Below are 17,317 nucleotides of genomic sequence, written 5' to 3' on the forward strand. Positions count from 1 at the left end.
TACACAGATCTATGTTGTACTAAGTATTAGAGGCAATCTGAAGATGACTTCTAAGGGAGACTGTATGTAGGCTGTCTGTAAACACTATACTATTTACAGACAGGACTTGAGCATCCCTGGCTTTTGGTGTTAACAGGGGTCCTGGAACCCATCACCCAATGATACCAAGGGATAACTGCAGCATCTGAGGGCCTGCTGATGGTAGGTACTACCTTAGCTCTGGCATGTGCAGAAAATGAGATAGACCTGATCTCTGCCCTCACAGGACTTACCTTCTGGTTAACTGTGCTTTCCATAATTTCCAAACTCTATTAACATGGAAAAAGCATGCAATTCTGGTAAGACACCAATGGCATGGCATGCATTAATCAAAATCTATTCCCAGCACCAGAATTGCTCAGAAATGTTACAGAAGAACATTACATATTTTTCACTATTATTTTTGGTTAATGATTTAGGAAGTGTTAGACAAAAGGACAGCTGAGCCTATTCTTATGAATGTTATGCCCTTATATGGACCTTCTGGATGCTTCTATCATTTAATTCAACATCTATAAAATGCTATATATTATATTCTATAGATACTAGTCATAGAAAAATTATACTTTAGGTTTTCCAATATCTTTAAATTTTAAATATCAAATTTGGGATTCCCTTTATATGGAATGTCTAGAATAGGCAAATACATAGAGAAAGAAGGTAGATTACTTTCTGTGGTTACTAAGGCTGAGCACAGGGGAAAATGGGGAGTGACTTAACAGTACAGGGTCTTGTTTTAGGGATGATGAGAATGTTTTAGATAGTGATAATGGTTGCATAACCTTGTGAACATAAAAAAAAACATGGATTCGTATACTGTAAAATGGTAATTTTTAAATAGTATATCACTATATCAGTTAAAAAAAATCACAGTCAAGCCAGACACAATGGTAATGGAACCGTGCTTTAAAATCTACTGGTGGATCCTTCCTACAGCCTGTAAGAAACAGGTCAGTTCATTCTGTGGTGGCCAAAGACAAGTATCTGAGCACTCTGTGAATGCAGATTTAGGCTGGGAAGTCTATGGAGAGAGCAATAAGGAGAGCTGAAAATCATCAGGTCAGACTAGACTGCTTCCCCTGCAGTTTGTGTTAAGCTCCTTACATCCTTAACCATACTCAACTGCCCACTTCCGCTTGAAGCAACAGAACTCCATCCAGACAGAATTACTGGGATACTCCTGTAAAGAAAGCTTACATGGATACAGTACTAGGTATACTTGGTCGACATGACATACCCTCTCATATAGAACATGCCAGCCTTAGATGTGGAAACTATGCACTTTCTCTATGAAAATAAGCATGAAGATTTTAAGGGTAATTTTATTTCACCTTAAAATATGTGATGAAAATATACACTCCTACTGCATGTGTAATTAAGAAGCCTGTTCACCTACCTACCCCACCACTTATCTACAGTGGTCACACTCGTTAATGTATGGGCACTGACAACAGTGTCGCAAAGCAATCAGCATAAATATGTAAAATGCCACTTACAAATGGTATGGCTGTGGCTGAAAGGCTATGAAAGAATGTTAAAATTTCACACTGTCCTAATTCTAAGATATATAAAAGTATTTGCAATGTAAGCACTTGAGAAAAAAATAAAACCAACAAAGTGACTTGAAAGAGGATGAGTCAAGTACTTTGCCTACTCTGTTTGGTAACAGAAATAGACTACTCAAGAGCTTAAATATGAATACAATGATGAGTTTATTTGTCAAATTACAGTAGCCAAAAGGCGGCTTTCCAGAAGGTAAATAAACCACACATTTTAGAAAAATCCTTGTTTCTTTGAATCTAAGGCCCCCTCTAGTGTTTGAAAAGTTACAGGCATCACACAATGTAAGTGAAGGTAAACCAGTATTTTACTTAAAGAATACTTTTGTTTGATTCATGTGACATAAAAATCAGTGAGGGAAGATATCTAACTATAATTAATCTTTCAAATTTCTGCTATGATTAAATGATTCATTACCCTCTCATTCAGTAACTTCTTTCTGTTATTTATTGCTGGGATTTTTTAGGAGATTAATAGTTTGTTAATAAAAGAAAAAATACAAATAATGTATATAGGACTTTAATTTCCCAAACAAGAAATATCCTTTGCTGAAAATAACAGAAAAATTAACATTACCAGATAACCTATTCTGCTTTTCTTAAAGTTATTGGCTAACAGTATGTGCTTCCTAAAGTAAACTTTAAACTTATTATATTTGGAAATCAGAATTTTTTAACTACATATATTTTAAGACCCAACCTAACTTGTGAATTTGCTGGTAAACTTTTTCAAGTACTATGTAAAAGGATTTGGAAAATGTTGCTTTGAGGACAAAAGTTGACTGTGAAGAGTATGATGTAAAAGGACTTTAAAATTTACACAGATGTGGCACTGCATGAATCCAAGGACTTCATCTCATCAACTTGTGAAAAAGAATGATTAAAATTGGAGGGAGTAAAAGAATAGGTAAGATTCACTTGTTTTTTTCACTAAAGCTTTTGTGTCTGTTTCCATACTCTATTACAAAGGGTTTACTAGCTAGTACTTCTCTATTACTGAAAAATAAAAAACATCTAATTTTAACAAGAGGCAAAGCAATCTTGAGCAGGAGAATGACAGAGAAGACTATTAACTCCTTTTCTAAAAGAACACTAAAACTTGACAATTCGAAGTTCTTAAAGCAAGCTTAATCTGTAGTGACTGTATTTAAACAAAATGGCTAATGGGTGACCCACTACAAATATGGCTTCTCTGCACTGATACTGCTTTGTTTTCAAGTTTGTCATTTGCAAATATTACAGGTTAAGGGAAAAAGACAGGTCCTATAAAATGAGTTAAAAATGGCTACATTTAGAACTGGCCTCAACTTTTAAGATATTTACAATCAAATAGAACAGGACACAACATCTTTAAAGTGCAACATATCCTCTTTTGGCTCAACATGAAAAATTATATAACTGGAAATTACTGCAATCATTTCTCTAGAGCAAACTTAGTGAAAAGCTATTTTGAAAGTTAGCCATCAGATTAAAGACCAGGAAACACTGAAAAAGTCATTCAAATGAGTATATAAAATGCAGCTACAATTAAAACCAGCAGGAGAGAGGTAGCATAAAGTAAATACAATCAAATAAATACTATACAGTAACATACAAAATTCAGCTTATAAAAGCTGAAAGTAGCATTTAAAAATCTCCACTTTCCCTTCTTTTGAGGGTTTTACAATGAAATTAAAATTTAGACCTGGAGTCTCTGGATTTTCCAAATGTCATTAATTACTGGCACTGTTTTTAGCCAAAACCTCTCTGATCTGTCGGTCAAGCTCACTTATTATTCGGTCCTCATGATTATACACACCCGTCTTCATCAGAGTATCTCTTTCTTCTATTAGGCGAGTCAAATAGTCATCTAGACCGTCTTCAAATGCCAAGCCATGGGGGCCATCCGTTTTTCCACTCGCAATCTCTCTGGAATCCTGGCACTGTTTTTGTTCTTGTTGCCTTAACCTGAGAAGTCAAGAACAAATGGCACTCTAGCAAGCAACAAATACTGGTTTGGTTTTAACAGCACTATTAAAAAAAAAAAAAAATTCAATGATAAGCTTTTAGTAATATCATCACAAAAAACTACAAACCAATCTACCATCTGACTAGTCAGACTCAACATATTTATGAAAGGCAGTTTAAAAGCAAATTATTTTTCTAATTATAAAATACATCAAAACTTTCAGGCATGTTGGTGAATGCCTATAATTCCAGGAGGCTGGGGTAGGAGTATTGAGACTAGCCTAGTGAATATGAGGTCTGCCTAGGCTATGTAGCAAGAAGACTGTATCTCAAAAAAAAAGAAGAGAATGAAAATAGTCTGTAATTTTATCCAGAGATAACTAAAATGAGTATTTTCCTAAACCAAAATGTATATATGTACTTTAAAAATATGTATTCTTTGCTAAAAAAATGAATGATCTATACACAAAATGCTGTGTCATAATGGATGTTTTCCACATCATTAAATGTTTTTAGTTTTGGCAGTACTGGGGTTTGAACTTAGGACTTTGTGCTTGCTAGGTGGTCTACTGTTTAAGCCACACTCCCAGCCCTTTTTTGCTCTGGTATTTCTGGCAATAGGGTCTTGCTTTTTGCCCAGGCTGGCTTGAATCTCTATTCTCCAACTTCATGCTTCCAGTTGTAGATGGTGTAAGTGCATGCCACCATGCCCAGCTTTTTTTTGTTGTTCTTGAGATGAGGTCTCATGACCATTTTTTTTGCCTGGGCTGTCCAGGAACCACAACTCTTCCCAATCTCAGCTTCCCATGCAGCTTGGGATGACAGGTGTCTGCCACTACACCCAGCTAATGGTTGAGATGGGATCTCTCAAACTTTTTGCCTGGGCTGGTCTCAACCAGAGATCCTTCCAATCCTGGCCTCCCAAGTAACTAGGTTACAGGCATGAGCCACTGTGCCTAACTTAAGTATTCTTCTTAGTACATTCATTATGCTCCATCATTAGATATACCATCATTTAACCATCCTTTATTTTATTTTCAGGTCATAATTATGCCTTTAATGTTTGGACTCATTCAATAAATAGTTACTTACATCAAATGGTTTTGAGGGATACTGAAGCAAATCAAGAAAAAGATCCATAGTACTAAGGAACTTATACCTCAATTACTTGTTGAAAGTGAAACTCTAAATACAAATGCCTGCTCCAAAGGGCATGTACACATTAATGTTTTCTACAGATAGCTTTCTGGTTTGTTTTGTTTTTGAGATAGGGTCTTACTATGCTGGCTTTGAACTTTTGATACTTCTGCCTCAGTCTCTCTAGTGTTGGAATTAGAGACATTCACCACTAGACCATGGCTTCCATATGTTTCCAGTGACCCTATTTGGAGGTAAAGCAGGTGCTGCTCTGGGATTTGGGTATTTTCAAAAGGATTTTTAATCATTTTGCCTTAAAATACAGAGTTAATAGTATGCTTAATGTACTTACCAAGCGACAGTAACACCAATTTTGGATACTGAATATATTTTAATTCAGAATGTACACTTAAGATTAACTTTAGAGTTCTCTAATAACTGGCTACAGAATGTTTTAATTTGGATGCAACTACTCCGGAATTCTGACTTTGTAAGATAAAGCAACTGAGCCTAAGTCCCTACTTTGAGATGGTCTTCAGAGGTAGGCCAATGGAAAAGCAAGGCCACTTCTGAATTTGCACATGGGGTCAGGAAGGAAGGACCAGGAGGACTGGGCTGGGCCCACAGAGTGCATGACTATTGACAGTAAAGAGTTTCATGTGTTCAGATGGTCCTCTGAAACATGAAACTCTTATAATTCCTCAAAAAAGAAAATGAAACTAAAGTATATAGTCCAAGTAGGACACCAAATATCTTTATCTGTTTGTGGAAAAGAGCCTAAACAGCAAGGAGCACTATACACTGAGACCCAGGTGGGAAATCAAGTGACTAATGAGATACTGGTACCAAAATTTCCCACTGAATGAAGCAATACACTGCTTCAGTGTCAGTGTATATTTCTGAATAGTTATTTCTTCCACCTTAACTCTTATAGCCATTGTGGAAGAAGGGGGTTTTCTAGGCAAGTTAATGACATATAACACCAAACCAAAAAGTCTAACCATTTCTGTTTTTTAATCATCTATATATGCATGAAGGACAAATGAGGTTTTTACACAACTGAAAGATTGTCCCTACCAAATAGTTACTAAAATGCAAGTCAGCTGTCATGGTCACAACAGAAGTTGAGACCTGGTGGCCCACAGTATGTCTGGCTCCACTCACATACTTCCTGCTACCAGGACAGTTTGGCTTTGTAGATCTGCTTTATCACAACACTCCTCATCAGTGAGGGTTCATGGCACACTACTGGAATCCCAGTGCTTGGGAGGCTGAAAGAGGAGTGTGATTTTGACACCAACCTGGGCTATATAGTTATATAGTGAGACCCTGTCTCAAAAAAAAACTCAAACCACAAAGCCCCAAAAGTTCATCTCATATTGAACTTGGTGTGCCTCTTTATACTTTTTTTCCTGCCCAAGAGTTCTCTTCTCCAAGTTCAACATCCCTTACTCTCCAAAGCAACTGGGTGACAGGATATGGAGCCTCTTATTCACATTCCACTGAAAGATCTCTGGGTACCTCCACATTGCTCAGAACACACCAGAGATCTTTTTTGCAGTGCATCCTGAACACTGTTTCTATTACCGTCCCTAATTGCATTGACTCTTTGGCAGCCAAATCACAAGGCTAATAGTGGTCACTTAAGTCCAGCAGGGTTCCTTCACATGAACTGTTTTAGTATATTAATTAATATAATTAACATTATTATTAAAAATATTAATAACTGTATATGTTATTTTTAAAAACTTATACAGGGGGTTCTGCTTTGTCTCTGATATATTTAATCTGGTTATTTTCAGTCCTACTTTAGGAAGATATTAGTAAGATTCAATTTTGTATGATCTAAAAATTTGGTAAGCAAAAATGCTCTCTTCATTTAAGCCACCAAAACAGTTCTAAGCACATAGCACTTTTTTTAGCTTCAGTGCTATACATGGCAGCAAAACTATGGAGGGCAAGGACTATGTTTTATAACTCACTAATATACAACACCTTCCAAGTAGACTGTAGACACTAAACAGTATGTTTTATAACTCACTAATATACAACACCTTCCAAGTAGACTGTAGACACTAAACAGTATTTGTTGAAAAACTATGCCAAAGACCATTAAACCCAATCCCTCCATAAGTGTAGTTATATTAAGTCTTGTGTTTCCACTTGTAGTATTAATACTTTAAAATTCATTTTTTCGGATTACTGCTAATATCCATTAGATGGAATTTTGAATTCAAAGTATAAGAAACTACAAAATTTAGTTGTACTCCTAATATTAGTAATACAAAGTTCACATTTACTGAGTTCTGTGTGTCAGGACCTGTTTCAAGTGCATATATGCCTGTTTCATGTTTTTAACCTTCAAAGCACCTCTTTGAGGAAAATTAGAGATGAGATTAGAGATGAGGAAAATAAAGATTAAGAGAAAGATTTAAATACCCTTTCAAGGTCACACAGCTAATAAATCACAGAGTCAGAATTCATATCTGATTCCAGAGACTGCATTTTTAACTTCTGGGCTACACTGGGCCTCTCTGTAGTGTCATTTTCATCTCAGTCACGGCTTCAACAATGTTTCATATTTACTTCATAAGAAATTAGTAAGCAGCAGCAAATTACAGTAGTCTCTAACTTATCCAGTTTTATTTTCTACCATTTCAGCTACCCATGGCCAACTGTGACCCAAAAATATTAAATGGAAAATTCCAGAAATAAGCAATTCCTAAGTCATAAGTTGCATGTCATTCTAAGTAGCATGATAAAACTGCAGGCTACCTAGTCCATCCTGCCCAGAACAGGAATCATCCTTCTGTCCAGCTGTATTTGCCACTTGCCTGTTAGTTACTTTGTACCCCTCTCAATTGCTGGATGGACTGTTAAGGTATGGCAGTGCTTTTGTTCAAGTAACCCTTACACAGTAGCCTTTCCTACCTCATCCATCTCATCTCATCATTTCACATCAGCACAAGAAGGGTAAGTACAATGTAATAAGAAATTTGAGAGAGAAACCACATTCACACAACTTTTATTACAGTATTGTTATAACTATTCTATTTTATTTATTATGTTAATATCTTACTGTTCCAAATTCATAAATTAAACTTTATCATATGCTTGTATACATAGGGAAAAAAAACCAATAATGTTGGGTTCAGTACCATCTGCTATTTTAGGAATCTACTGGGGCTCTTGGAATGTACTCTCTTGGATGGATACAGGAGTCTATTAGGTAGTCTTTTCTGAGCGTGAGTTTGGGGAAAAACTTTTTAGCTTCTCAAAGGATTAGTACATTTTTATTAGAGCACAGCACACTGTCTTACCTTGGACAACCAAAACAAAATATAATACATTAACTAGTTTAAAAAACAGAAATTTACTTGCTCACACTTTTAGAGTCATTCAAGATCAAGGCACCAGCATGGTAGTTTCTAGAGAAACATCTTGCTTTGTCCTTGCATGGTGGGGCGGAAAGAGAGAGACTGAGCATGCGCTAGTGTCTCTTCTTATGAGAGCTTAATCCCACCCTGAGGGTCCCACCCTTATAGCATCATCTAAAACTATCTCATAAAGGCTCCATACCCAAATACCACCACATTGCAGGTTTTGGCTTCAACATGTAAATTTCAGGGGGACATGGTTCAGTTTACAGGTATTTGGTAAAAGTATCCCATGATATCTTCAAGTGTTTAAAGCTGAATTTAACTGTATGCAAAAGATAAATGAATAAATGTTGGTTTTAAAAGGGTAACAGTACGCCATGCTTACAGGCTCAATCTGTCCTATTACCATTCTCTTTTATTCAATAAACATTTATCAAGTGTCTACAACATTGTGAACCTGGAAGAAGACATTATACATTAATGAATTATAATATGATCCTTGCCTTCCAAAATTTTTCTGTCATATATAGCAGTGAAATAAAAAAAAAAAAGTGCTAAGCATTGTTTTGGTGGTTAAAATAAAGACAGTATTTTTATCTATCAAATCTGTAAATCATACAAATTTGAATCTTACTACTGTCTTCATATACTTTATATATGATCTACCTCATCTTTAAGAGATCTGAAGTTCTACCTTACCTGGTACAGAGAAGACCCAGTTAAATGGCTGTCTAATCGGAACTTTTGTTTCAGTGAAACAAATTTTTAAGTTATACCTGTTCAATTCATTCCTTATATCCAACAATTCTTGTTGCTCAGTTTTTACTGTATCTTTTTCCTCAGCAGCTAGGTAACGCAGTCGCATCTGCTCCAGTTCCTCTTGCTGTTTTTTAAGACGAGCCATTTGACTTTCTTGTTCTCTCTTGAAAGAAGAAAGAAGCCAGACACATGACGTCAGGAATATACATATTTCATATGACTTTGACTTGTGGCTATAATCCTATTTGACAATATCCAAGATAAAGCCATGCATTGCCAACTCTGAGTCATATGTAACCTAGAAATCCCAATGTTTTCTCTAAATACTCTTTCTCTTTGCTATCTTAATCATTCATGGCCCAATTGGTGACTGAGATTTGACTATCATAGGACAACAGAAGGTGAAGGCAAGAAAGCAGCTGCTGTCAACACAGTAAACTGCCAGAAGGGATAGTGCATGTCTAAGACAGGGTTAACTGTACAAAACTTTAACACATAGCTCATGAATCCTTCTACATATTTCTGTAGAAACAAGTGCTTTTCTTTAGGACAGAACCTCAAAGAGGGACAGAACCTCAAAGAGGGAGAGCTGGGTCAATATACATGTCATCAATTTCTGAAAACAATAAATTTACTGAATGGTATAAAATGAAATCAAGGGCCAAATCACAAGTGCACATTTTGCTAAATGTCCACAAAGTAAACCACTCACATATGTGCCAACTACACGAAGAGATTGCAGAATTTCAGGAGCCCCCGTGCTTCCTCCTAGTCACTGACCACCTGCACTCTCCCAAAGACATCACAAGTTTTGGCTATTCTTAGCGCTGTACAGAATTGTGCAATATAGATTACTTTGTGTTGGGCTTCTTTCACTTAACACTGATCTTGAGATTCATTTGTACTGTCCTGTATCATTGACCATTCAGGTTCAGTGATTTTTCACTGAATGACTGCACGTGTATTCATTCTACTGCTGAAGGACATTTGGGAAATTTCCAACTTATTATAATAATATATTATCATAAAATAAAAAGATTACTGTTTATGTCCTCTGGTACTCATTGGTATGCACTTTGATTGAGTATGTATGTAGGATTCAAGGCCAGAAGGTACGAGGATTTTAGAATTCTGCCAAACAGTCTGCAAAGCAGCCTTACCAATTACTATTCCTCATGAGCATTTCAGTGCTATAAATTTTGTCATCACGTGGTACTACCCTTTTTTTCTCATGTTAACAGTACTGACAAGTTGCATATTGTTATCTCACTGTGATTTTATATTACATGTTTCAAAGACCAAAATTACACACATTTTATTATTTTAATGGCGTTTCAATATGTTCATTTGTAGAGTTCTTATCAAACCTCTGACATTTTTCTCTACTTGGTTGTCCATCTTTTCTTATCCTAATATTGGATATTAGGTAATCCAATATTGACTAGGTAAGTCCTTTTGTCAGTTATGCAAATTACAAATATTTCCCATTAGTCTTTGTCTTGACCTTTTATTCCTTTAACAGTGTTTCATGATAAACAGAAGTCCTTACTTTTAATATGGTCCAAATTTCTCTAGTAATTTGACTGGTGCTGTTTGTCCTGACACTTTTTGCCTACTGCAGTCCTGAAGATATTCTTTTTGGTACCCTCGTGAAGTTTCATAAAGATCAGTCAACATGTACAAAATTTACTTTGAGATCGAGATTCATTTTTTCCTCAAATAAAGCTCAAACCATTATCCCTCCTCCAGTGCCTGACAGTATCTCCTCTGTCCATGTAATTATGCATTTGTTTCAGGATGCTTAAACTGATCTATTTCGCTATCCTTACATTAACACTATACTGTCTTAATGACACTAAGTCTTGTAACAATAAGTCTAGATATATGATAGAATAAGTAATCTCTTTGGCTAGTCTTCAAAATGTAGCCATTCTTGGTTCTTGAATTTTCATATAAATATTTCTAGGGCTAAAAAAAAAAAACCTGCTGGGATTTGATTATGATTATTCAGAATCTACAAATTTGGCCTAAACTAGTACCTTTACAATATTATTTCTTCAACAATTGAACATGGTTTATCTCTTCGGTTATTTTTAGGTATTCTTAACTTCTGTTTGATAATACTTCATGGTTCTCTATATACTACAATTAATGTCTTTCTTTGCTCTTCTATGTATTTGACTTTAGATGCTACTGTAAATAGCTTTTAAATTTTCTTTGTCTAATCATCTTTTTCTTTTTTTTTTGCAGTGGTAGGGTTTGAACTCAGGGCCTTCACCTTGAGTCACTCCACCAGTACTTTTTTTGTGATGGGTTTTCTTTGAGACAGCGTCTCACAAACTATTTGCCTGGGGTTGGCTTCAAACCGTGATCCTCTTGATCTCTGTCTCCTGAATAGCTAGGATTACAGGTGTAAGCCACATGGCCATCTAATCATCTTTAATAGAGACATAACATTGATTTTTATGTTAACTTTGTCTCCAGCAAACTTGTTCAACTCACCTACTTCTAATAGGTCATCTGTAAGATACTTTTTGGTTTTCTAAGTACAAATGATTCCTGACTTTACAGTGGTATAAAAGTGATACATATTCAGTAAAAAAACCACAGTTTGAATTTTGATCTTGTTCTTGGCTAGTGACAATCTGATTATACTCTCTCATGATGCTGGGCAAGAGCAGTTCCCAGTCAGCCACATGGGCGGGAGGGTAAATAAATTGATACTCCACAGTGTATTGTGTTGCTAACTTTTGATATTCAGCAGGCTAGATGTACTGGATGCACTTTTCACCTACAATATTTTCAACTTACACGGGCTTATCCATTGAGGAGCATCTGTATATCCGTGTCAGATGCAAATCATGGCAGTCTTTTTTTTTTTTTTCCTTTCCAGTTGATAGATTCTTTTTCTTTCTTTTTTTTTTAGTGGTACTGGGGATCAAACCCATGGCCTTGCATGTGTTAGGCCAGTGCCCAACAACTGAGCCACACCCCAGGTCTTTTTCTTACCCTATCACACTGGAACACCTTATAAAGTTGATAAGAAATGCTGGTACAGGAACGTTCCCTTTCTCATTCCTCATCTCACAGGGAAAACTATTTTAAGAAAGCTTTTTGTAGGATTTATGTAGATAAATAGGCTAAGAAACTTCCTTTCTATTCTTAGTTTGCTAAGTACTAGTATCATCATGAATGCCTACTGACTTTTTCTACATCTATTGGCAGGATATGATTTTTTCCCTCCTTTATTGTTTTAAAGTGGAACAATCTCCCCTTGCATTTATTTAATAAATACACTTGGGTGTGATGCTTACACGTTTTATATCTGTGTATGAGACTAACTGGCTGATTTGTCTTTGTAATGTCCTTGTCAGATCTTAGGATCATGGTTATGCTGGCCTCATACTTTATAAAAGGGAGGGAGGATATTCTTTGCCCATTTTCTGAAAGTTTGTGTAAGATTAGGCTTATTTCTTCATAAAATGTTTACTGAAATTCAAATATAAAGCCATTTGAGTCTGGAGTTTTCCTTGTGTTTAGATTTTTCATTACAATTTCCCTAACAGCCATAAGACTTTATTTTTCTAAATTCTTGTGTTAGTTTTGTTAAGTTCCATTTCTCAGATTCACATATTCTTACCATCCTCATCTCTTAAAATACTGGTGGGACCTGCAGTCTGTCCTTCTTTAGATTTCTGGTATTGATAGTGCCTCTTCTTTTTGCCCTCGAACTCTTTTACAAAGGGGATGGTGCCTCTCAAAGAAGTAACTTTGACTTTGTTGACTTTACTGTATATTTTCCTCTCGTTCGTTAATTTTTATTTCCTTCTTTCTACTTCTCATTCTTTTACTGGCTTTTTAAAAGAAATTTTTAGAGGATTTTTTTTTTTTTTTGCTTTTCCTATTTTCTCAGTGCATCTGTGGTTATAAATTTTCCTCTGTAACTTTTACTAAATCTCAAGCTTTGATATATTTTATTTTCATTATATTTCAGTTCAAAATATTTTCTAATTTCACAGTGGTGTCAAGTTTTCCAGGGGTTATTGAGGATATTTCTTACCAATTCCTAGCTTAATCTCACTATGATCAGAAAGCACACTTTGAATTAAAATCTTCTAAATGTGCTGAGAATTATGGTTTACCATGTAAATGACCATTTAGCTAACCGTTTATGTGCACTAGAAAACAATGTCTATTCTTGACTTTTTCAATGACGTGTTCTAGATATACCAATGGATAATTTGCTGTTTAAATTTCTGTTGACAGAGAAGTGCTCTACCAGTTTTCAGGATATTATGCGGGAACTGAACTCAGGGCCTTGAATCCAGTCCTTTTACTTGTAGTTTATTTTTCAGATGAAAATAAACTTTTTATCTGTGCTTTTGTCCCAGCCAGCCCTAGACTGAGATCCTCCTACCTCTGCCTCCCAAGTATCTGCGAGCTCTTTTTTAGTGATTATTAACATAGTACATATTTTTCACTCTTTCATAATTGAACCACTGTGTCCTTGTATTTAAGGCATATCCCATATGTAGCACACTATTGGGCTTTTTAAAAAACTCAGTCTTTTATTTAATACTTATCTTTAATGAAAGCATTAAGCCTAATTTTATTTAAAGCAATTATGTATGGGTTTAAATCTTCCCACATTTCTACTTTCCACTCATCCCACCCATCTTTTGCATTCATGTTCTTTTATATTAACCAAAGATTTATGTCAGTTTCCCTTCTCTTAAGCTGTTATTTATTTTTACCCCTTTTTAAAAAATATGTATCCTGCATTTAACAGAATCTAATATAAATTAGAACTTTTATAATTTTACAGAAAATGAAACATACATTCTTAACTGTTCCTTCATATTTTTGTATCATTTTAAACTCAAGAAATATTTTAAATGTTTTTCTACACTTAACCTGCATTTAATTTTCATTACTCTTTATTCACCTGTGTTTCAGTGCTTTCATTTGGGATCATTTTTCCTTCAGCCTAAAAAGCCTGTTTCATTTATTTCAAGTTTGTAATGAAAAATTCTCCCAATGTTTTTTTAGTCAGAAGTCTTATGTCACTTTAATTAGTGAAGAACATTTATACAGAATTTTAGGTTGACAATTTCCTTCAGTGTTTTAAGGATATTATTCTATTCGCTTATGATTTTCTTTACTTTTGCTAAAAAGTCACCTGTCAGTCTTATCCTAGCTCCTTTTGAGGGCATTGTTCCTACCCACCAAACTCCCCTGTCTCCAATAGCTTTTAATATCTTCACACCTGCAATCCTAGCTACTTGGGAGCTTGAGATTGGAAGGATTGTGGTTCCAGGCCAGTCCAGGCAAATAGTTCGAGAGACCCCCCATCTCCAAAATAACCAGAGCAAAATGGACTGGAAGTGTAGCTCAAGGAGTGCATGTTTTGCAAGCGTGAAGCCCTGAGTTCAAACCTCAGTCCCATGAATTAAAAAAAAAAGTATATTCTTTGCTTTATGTCAATTTTATTAAGATGCATGCAGGTGTGGTTTACTTTGTTTTTATCCTGTTTGGAATTCACAGACTTTCTTGAATGACATCTATTTGACTTTCATAAAATTCTCAGCCAGTATCTCTTTAAATATGACTTTTTCCTCAGTCTTTCGCTTTTTTAGGGGGTGAGGCCTTCAACCACATACAAGGTAGTCTAATATACTTTATCCTATATGTGCTTTTGCTCTTTGCTGTATTTTCTATTTTTATTTTCCCCTCTGTGTTTCAATGTGAGGTATATTCTAGATCCTACATCCTTGTTTTTGCTTTTTTTGGAGACAGGTCTTACTATGTAGCCCAGACTGGCCTCAAACTCAAGTCTCCTGAGGGATGAGATTACAGGTATGTATCATCCTGCCTGGCTCATCTATTGAATTTTTAGTTTCACTTGCAATACTTTTCATTCCTAGAATTTGATTCAAAAGATTCTACTTCTGTAACACATTCCTTTATCATGTCACCCATTTTCTAGTGCACAGTGATTGTAGTATTTCAGAAATCTTATCTGATTACTCGAAAATCTGGATTACCTACTGATTCACTTCTGTTGAATAAATCAACATTCACTGATGAAGAAATGTAAGTGGTCAATAAACATAAAAAGATGCTCAAAATCATTAGTAACTAGGCAAATGAAAACTTAAGCAATAAAGTGATACTATTTCAGACTCACCAAACTAAAAATTTTAAGACAACTAATAATAAGCAAATATTGTCTATGGTATGAAAGAAAAAAACAATTATGTACCAGCACTGGACACTGCAAGTGCATACAATCACTTTAGGAAACAATCAGGCAATATTTAGTGAAGCCAAAAAGGCCTGGATACACCCTTGAACCAGAAATTCCACTTGTAGATATGAACACTTGATAACCATTCAGTGCTGTCTTATTATAAGGAAACTTGGGAAAAAAACATGCCTGCTAAAAAAGACTATGTAACTGATCTATTTATAGAGAATGAGAGTCCATGTATACAAACATTAAAAACATAAACTAAGCTGTTTAAAGATATATTTTAAATATGTCTTAAGTTATAAAATTGTAAATAAAAGGTTAATGATAAATATAAAATTCAGGACAGCGATTTGTAGTTGAGAAAGGCACATGTGCCCGGTATTGTTTCTTACCCTAGAAGGTTGATGGGGGGGGGGGGGAGGGCAGAAAAATCTGTTCTTTGAAATGTACATTTCACTTAAGAGTTATTTATTTAAAAAGAAAGGAAAAAATAGCTGGACAAAAACACATCAAATTATTATCTCTGGCTGAGAAAGGGATGAAAGTATTAGCAGTTTTTATTTTCTCTGGAATATAATGTGGCAACTTTGCATTTTTTATAATAAGTACAAGTATGATTGCAAGCAGGAAAAAATATTTTTCACTTTAGTCTGTTTTATAAAACTGAAACATTTTTATTCTAGAACATACAAGAATATTCTTTAAATGCTCTGACTTTAAAACCAAGTATGCAGTATTAGTAATAATCACAAATACAAGCAAAAGTTAGGACTTAGTGAGAGACACACTCCACTCCAGGTGCTCTGGGTTAAAGGCTCCTCAATCAAGTGGGCATAATCTTTATTTTGCCTTGGCTGCCTATAAATCCAGAGGGGAGATGTAAACACACACACTAGACTAAACAGCGGCTACAGAGTGGCCACTACTTACTCTCCCACTCACACATGCCATGTAAGTCTGTGGGAAAAACTTAGAACTAAGCTAAGGAACTCAAGTAAAGTTTTCTGAAAATAACCCAGAGCTGACAAGTCAGTAGGAGGGCCTGGATGGTTTCAAGACACAGTTTTTAACCAAGACTTGGACCTCCAACTGTTTTCTTAAACAAAGATTTACATCCCATCCTTGGCTAAATTACTTATAAATTAATCAAATTAATTACTCTGAGTGGATAAGCAGGAGGCTGGACAAGATAGTGCTGATGTCAGCCGATGAAGTCTGTGTTGTTTTAACTAAATATATCAGCTTAGTTTTAAACAGTTCTACTGTGCACAAATATGGCAAGGGACCACATCCTACCTAAAACCTTAGCTCTGTTTCCTGTCCTGGGGACAAACATATCAAGTTTTAATATATCTGACATAGTAAAAATGTTAAATTTTCTACAACAAATTCATACATAAAGATTCATTGTTTTAAAAAAGTAGTCACTTTTATTCTGCTTATATATATTCTAAGGTATAAAGACGTATTTTTAGGTAAATATGTAAGTAGGACTAATGCAGATAGTTTTGGATATTTGTAGACCAATTTTGTTTTAAGTATCTGTTTGGGTTTTAAAATATTTCTACAGTGCATTTTCACAGAGAAGAGAAAAAAGGAAGCTAAATTGTCCCCTACATGTCTACTAAGTAGAATTTTTGTTGTTGTCCCAAGATACCAAACCCAGAATGTAAGAGTATCATTTCCTTGTTTCCTAAATTAGGACTCATTTTATGTTATACTTATTTATATTGCTATTTAGTCATAAAAGAAAACCTTTACAAAGCTTATAACTTGGAAACAGATTTTTATGGTTGTGAATCAGAAGGAAAATTTTCTTCTAAGTAATTAGAAGGTTATGATTTTTTAATTCACAAATTGACTATACTAGGTCACCTTTGAGTAATGGAAATCTCTGTTTAAACATTCTTTTGGCAATGGGCACCAAGCATTAGATCTCATTTCCAAACTTCACCAGCTGGGTTTTGTCATTAACATTTATTAACAATCTAAGATATGGCTTTCACTGTCTAATCCGTACTACACAAATGTTTTGTATGGCCCTCCAGAGGGTTTGATGTGACAAATTACTGGCAGGGATTACAGCCCCGTGGCTATTCACCAGAGGCAATGTAAAATTAACATGGTACTAATCCAATTTAAACAAGAAGTTGCACAAACAATCCTCTGAACAAAAGCAGAGAGACAACTCCAATTTTACATCTAAACACAGAAATATGTTTTTAATAGAAAGTTTTAGGGAA

The 17,317-nt window shown here is 35.1% G+C and overlaps 1 protein-coding gene across 4 annotated transcripts in view; it reads right to left on the minus strand.

The window, feature by feature from the left end:
- Positions 1 to 1,727: 1,727 nt before the first annotated feature.
- Positions 1,728 to 17,317, minus strand: part of Cep120 (centrosomal protein 120) — a 62,980-nt gene continuing 47,390 nt past the window's right edge. For 3 of the 4 annotated variants that reach the window (XM_074076570.1, XM_020176305.2, XM_074076569.1), the window contains 2 exons: positions 8,839 to 8,984; positions 1,728 to 3,545 (listed from right to left, as the gene is read on the minus strand). In XM_074076570.1, coding sequence (XP_073932671.1) covers positions 3,311 to 3,545; positions 8,839 to 8,984 — 381 coding nt within the window. In that variant the 3' untranslated portion in view covers positions 1,728 to 3,310. Of the gene's footprint in view, positions 3,546 to 8,838; positions 8,985 to 17,317 lie in introns of those variants that run through there. The other variant, XR_012448982.1, reaches the window with a different exon arrangement.

This window comes from Castor canadensis, chromosome 6 (genome assembly GCF_047511655.1).
Source record: "Castor canadensis chromosome 6, mCasCan1.hap1v2, whole genome shotgun sequence".
NCBI lineage: Eukaryota > Metazoa > Chordata > Mammalia > Rodentia > Castoridae > Castor > Castor canadensis.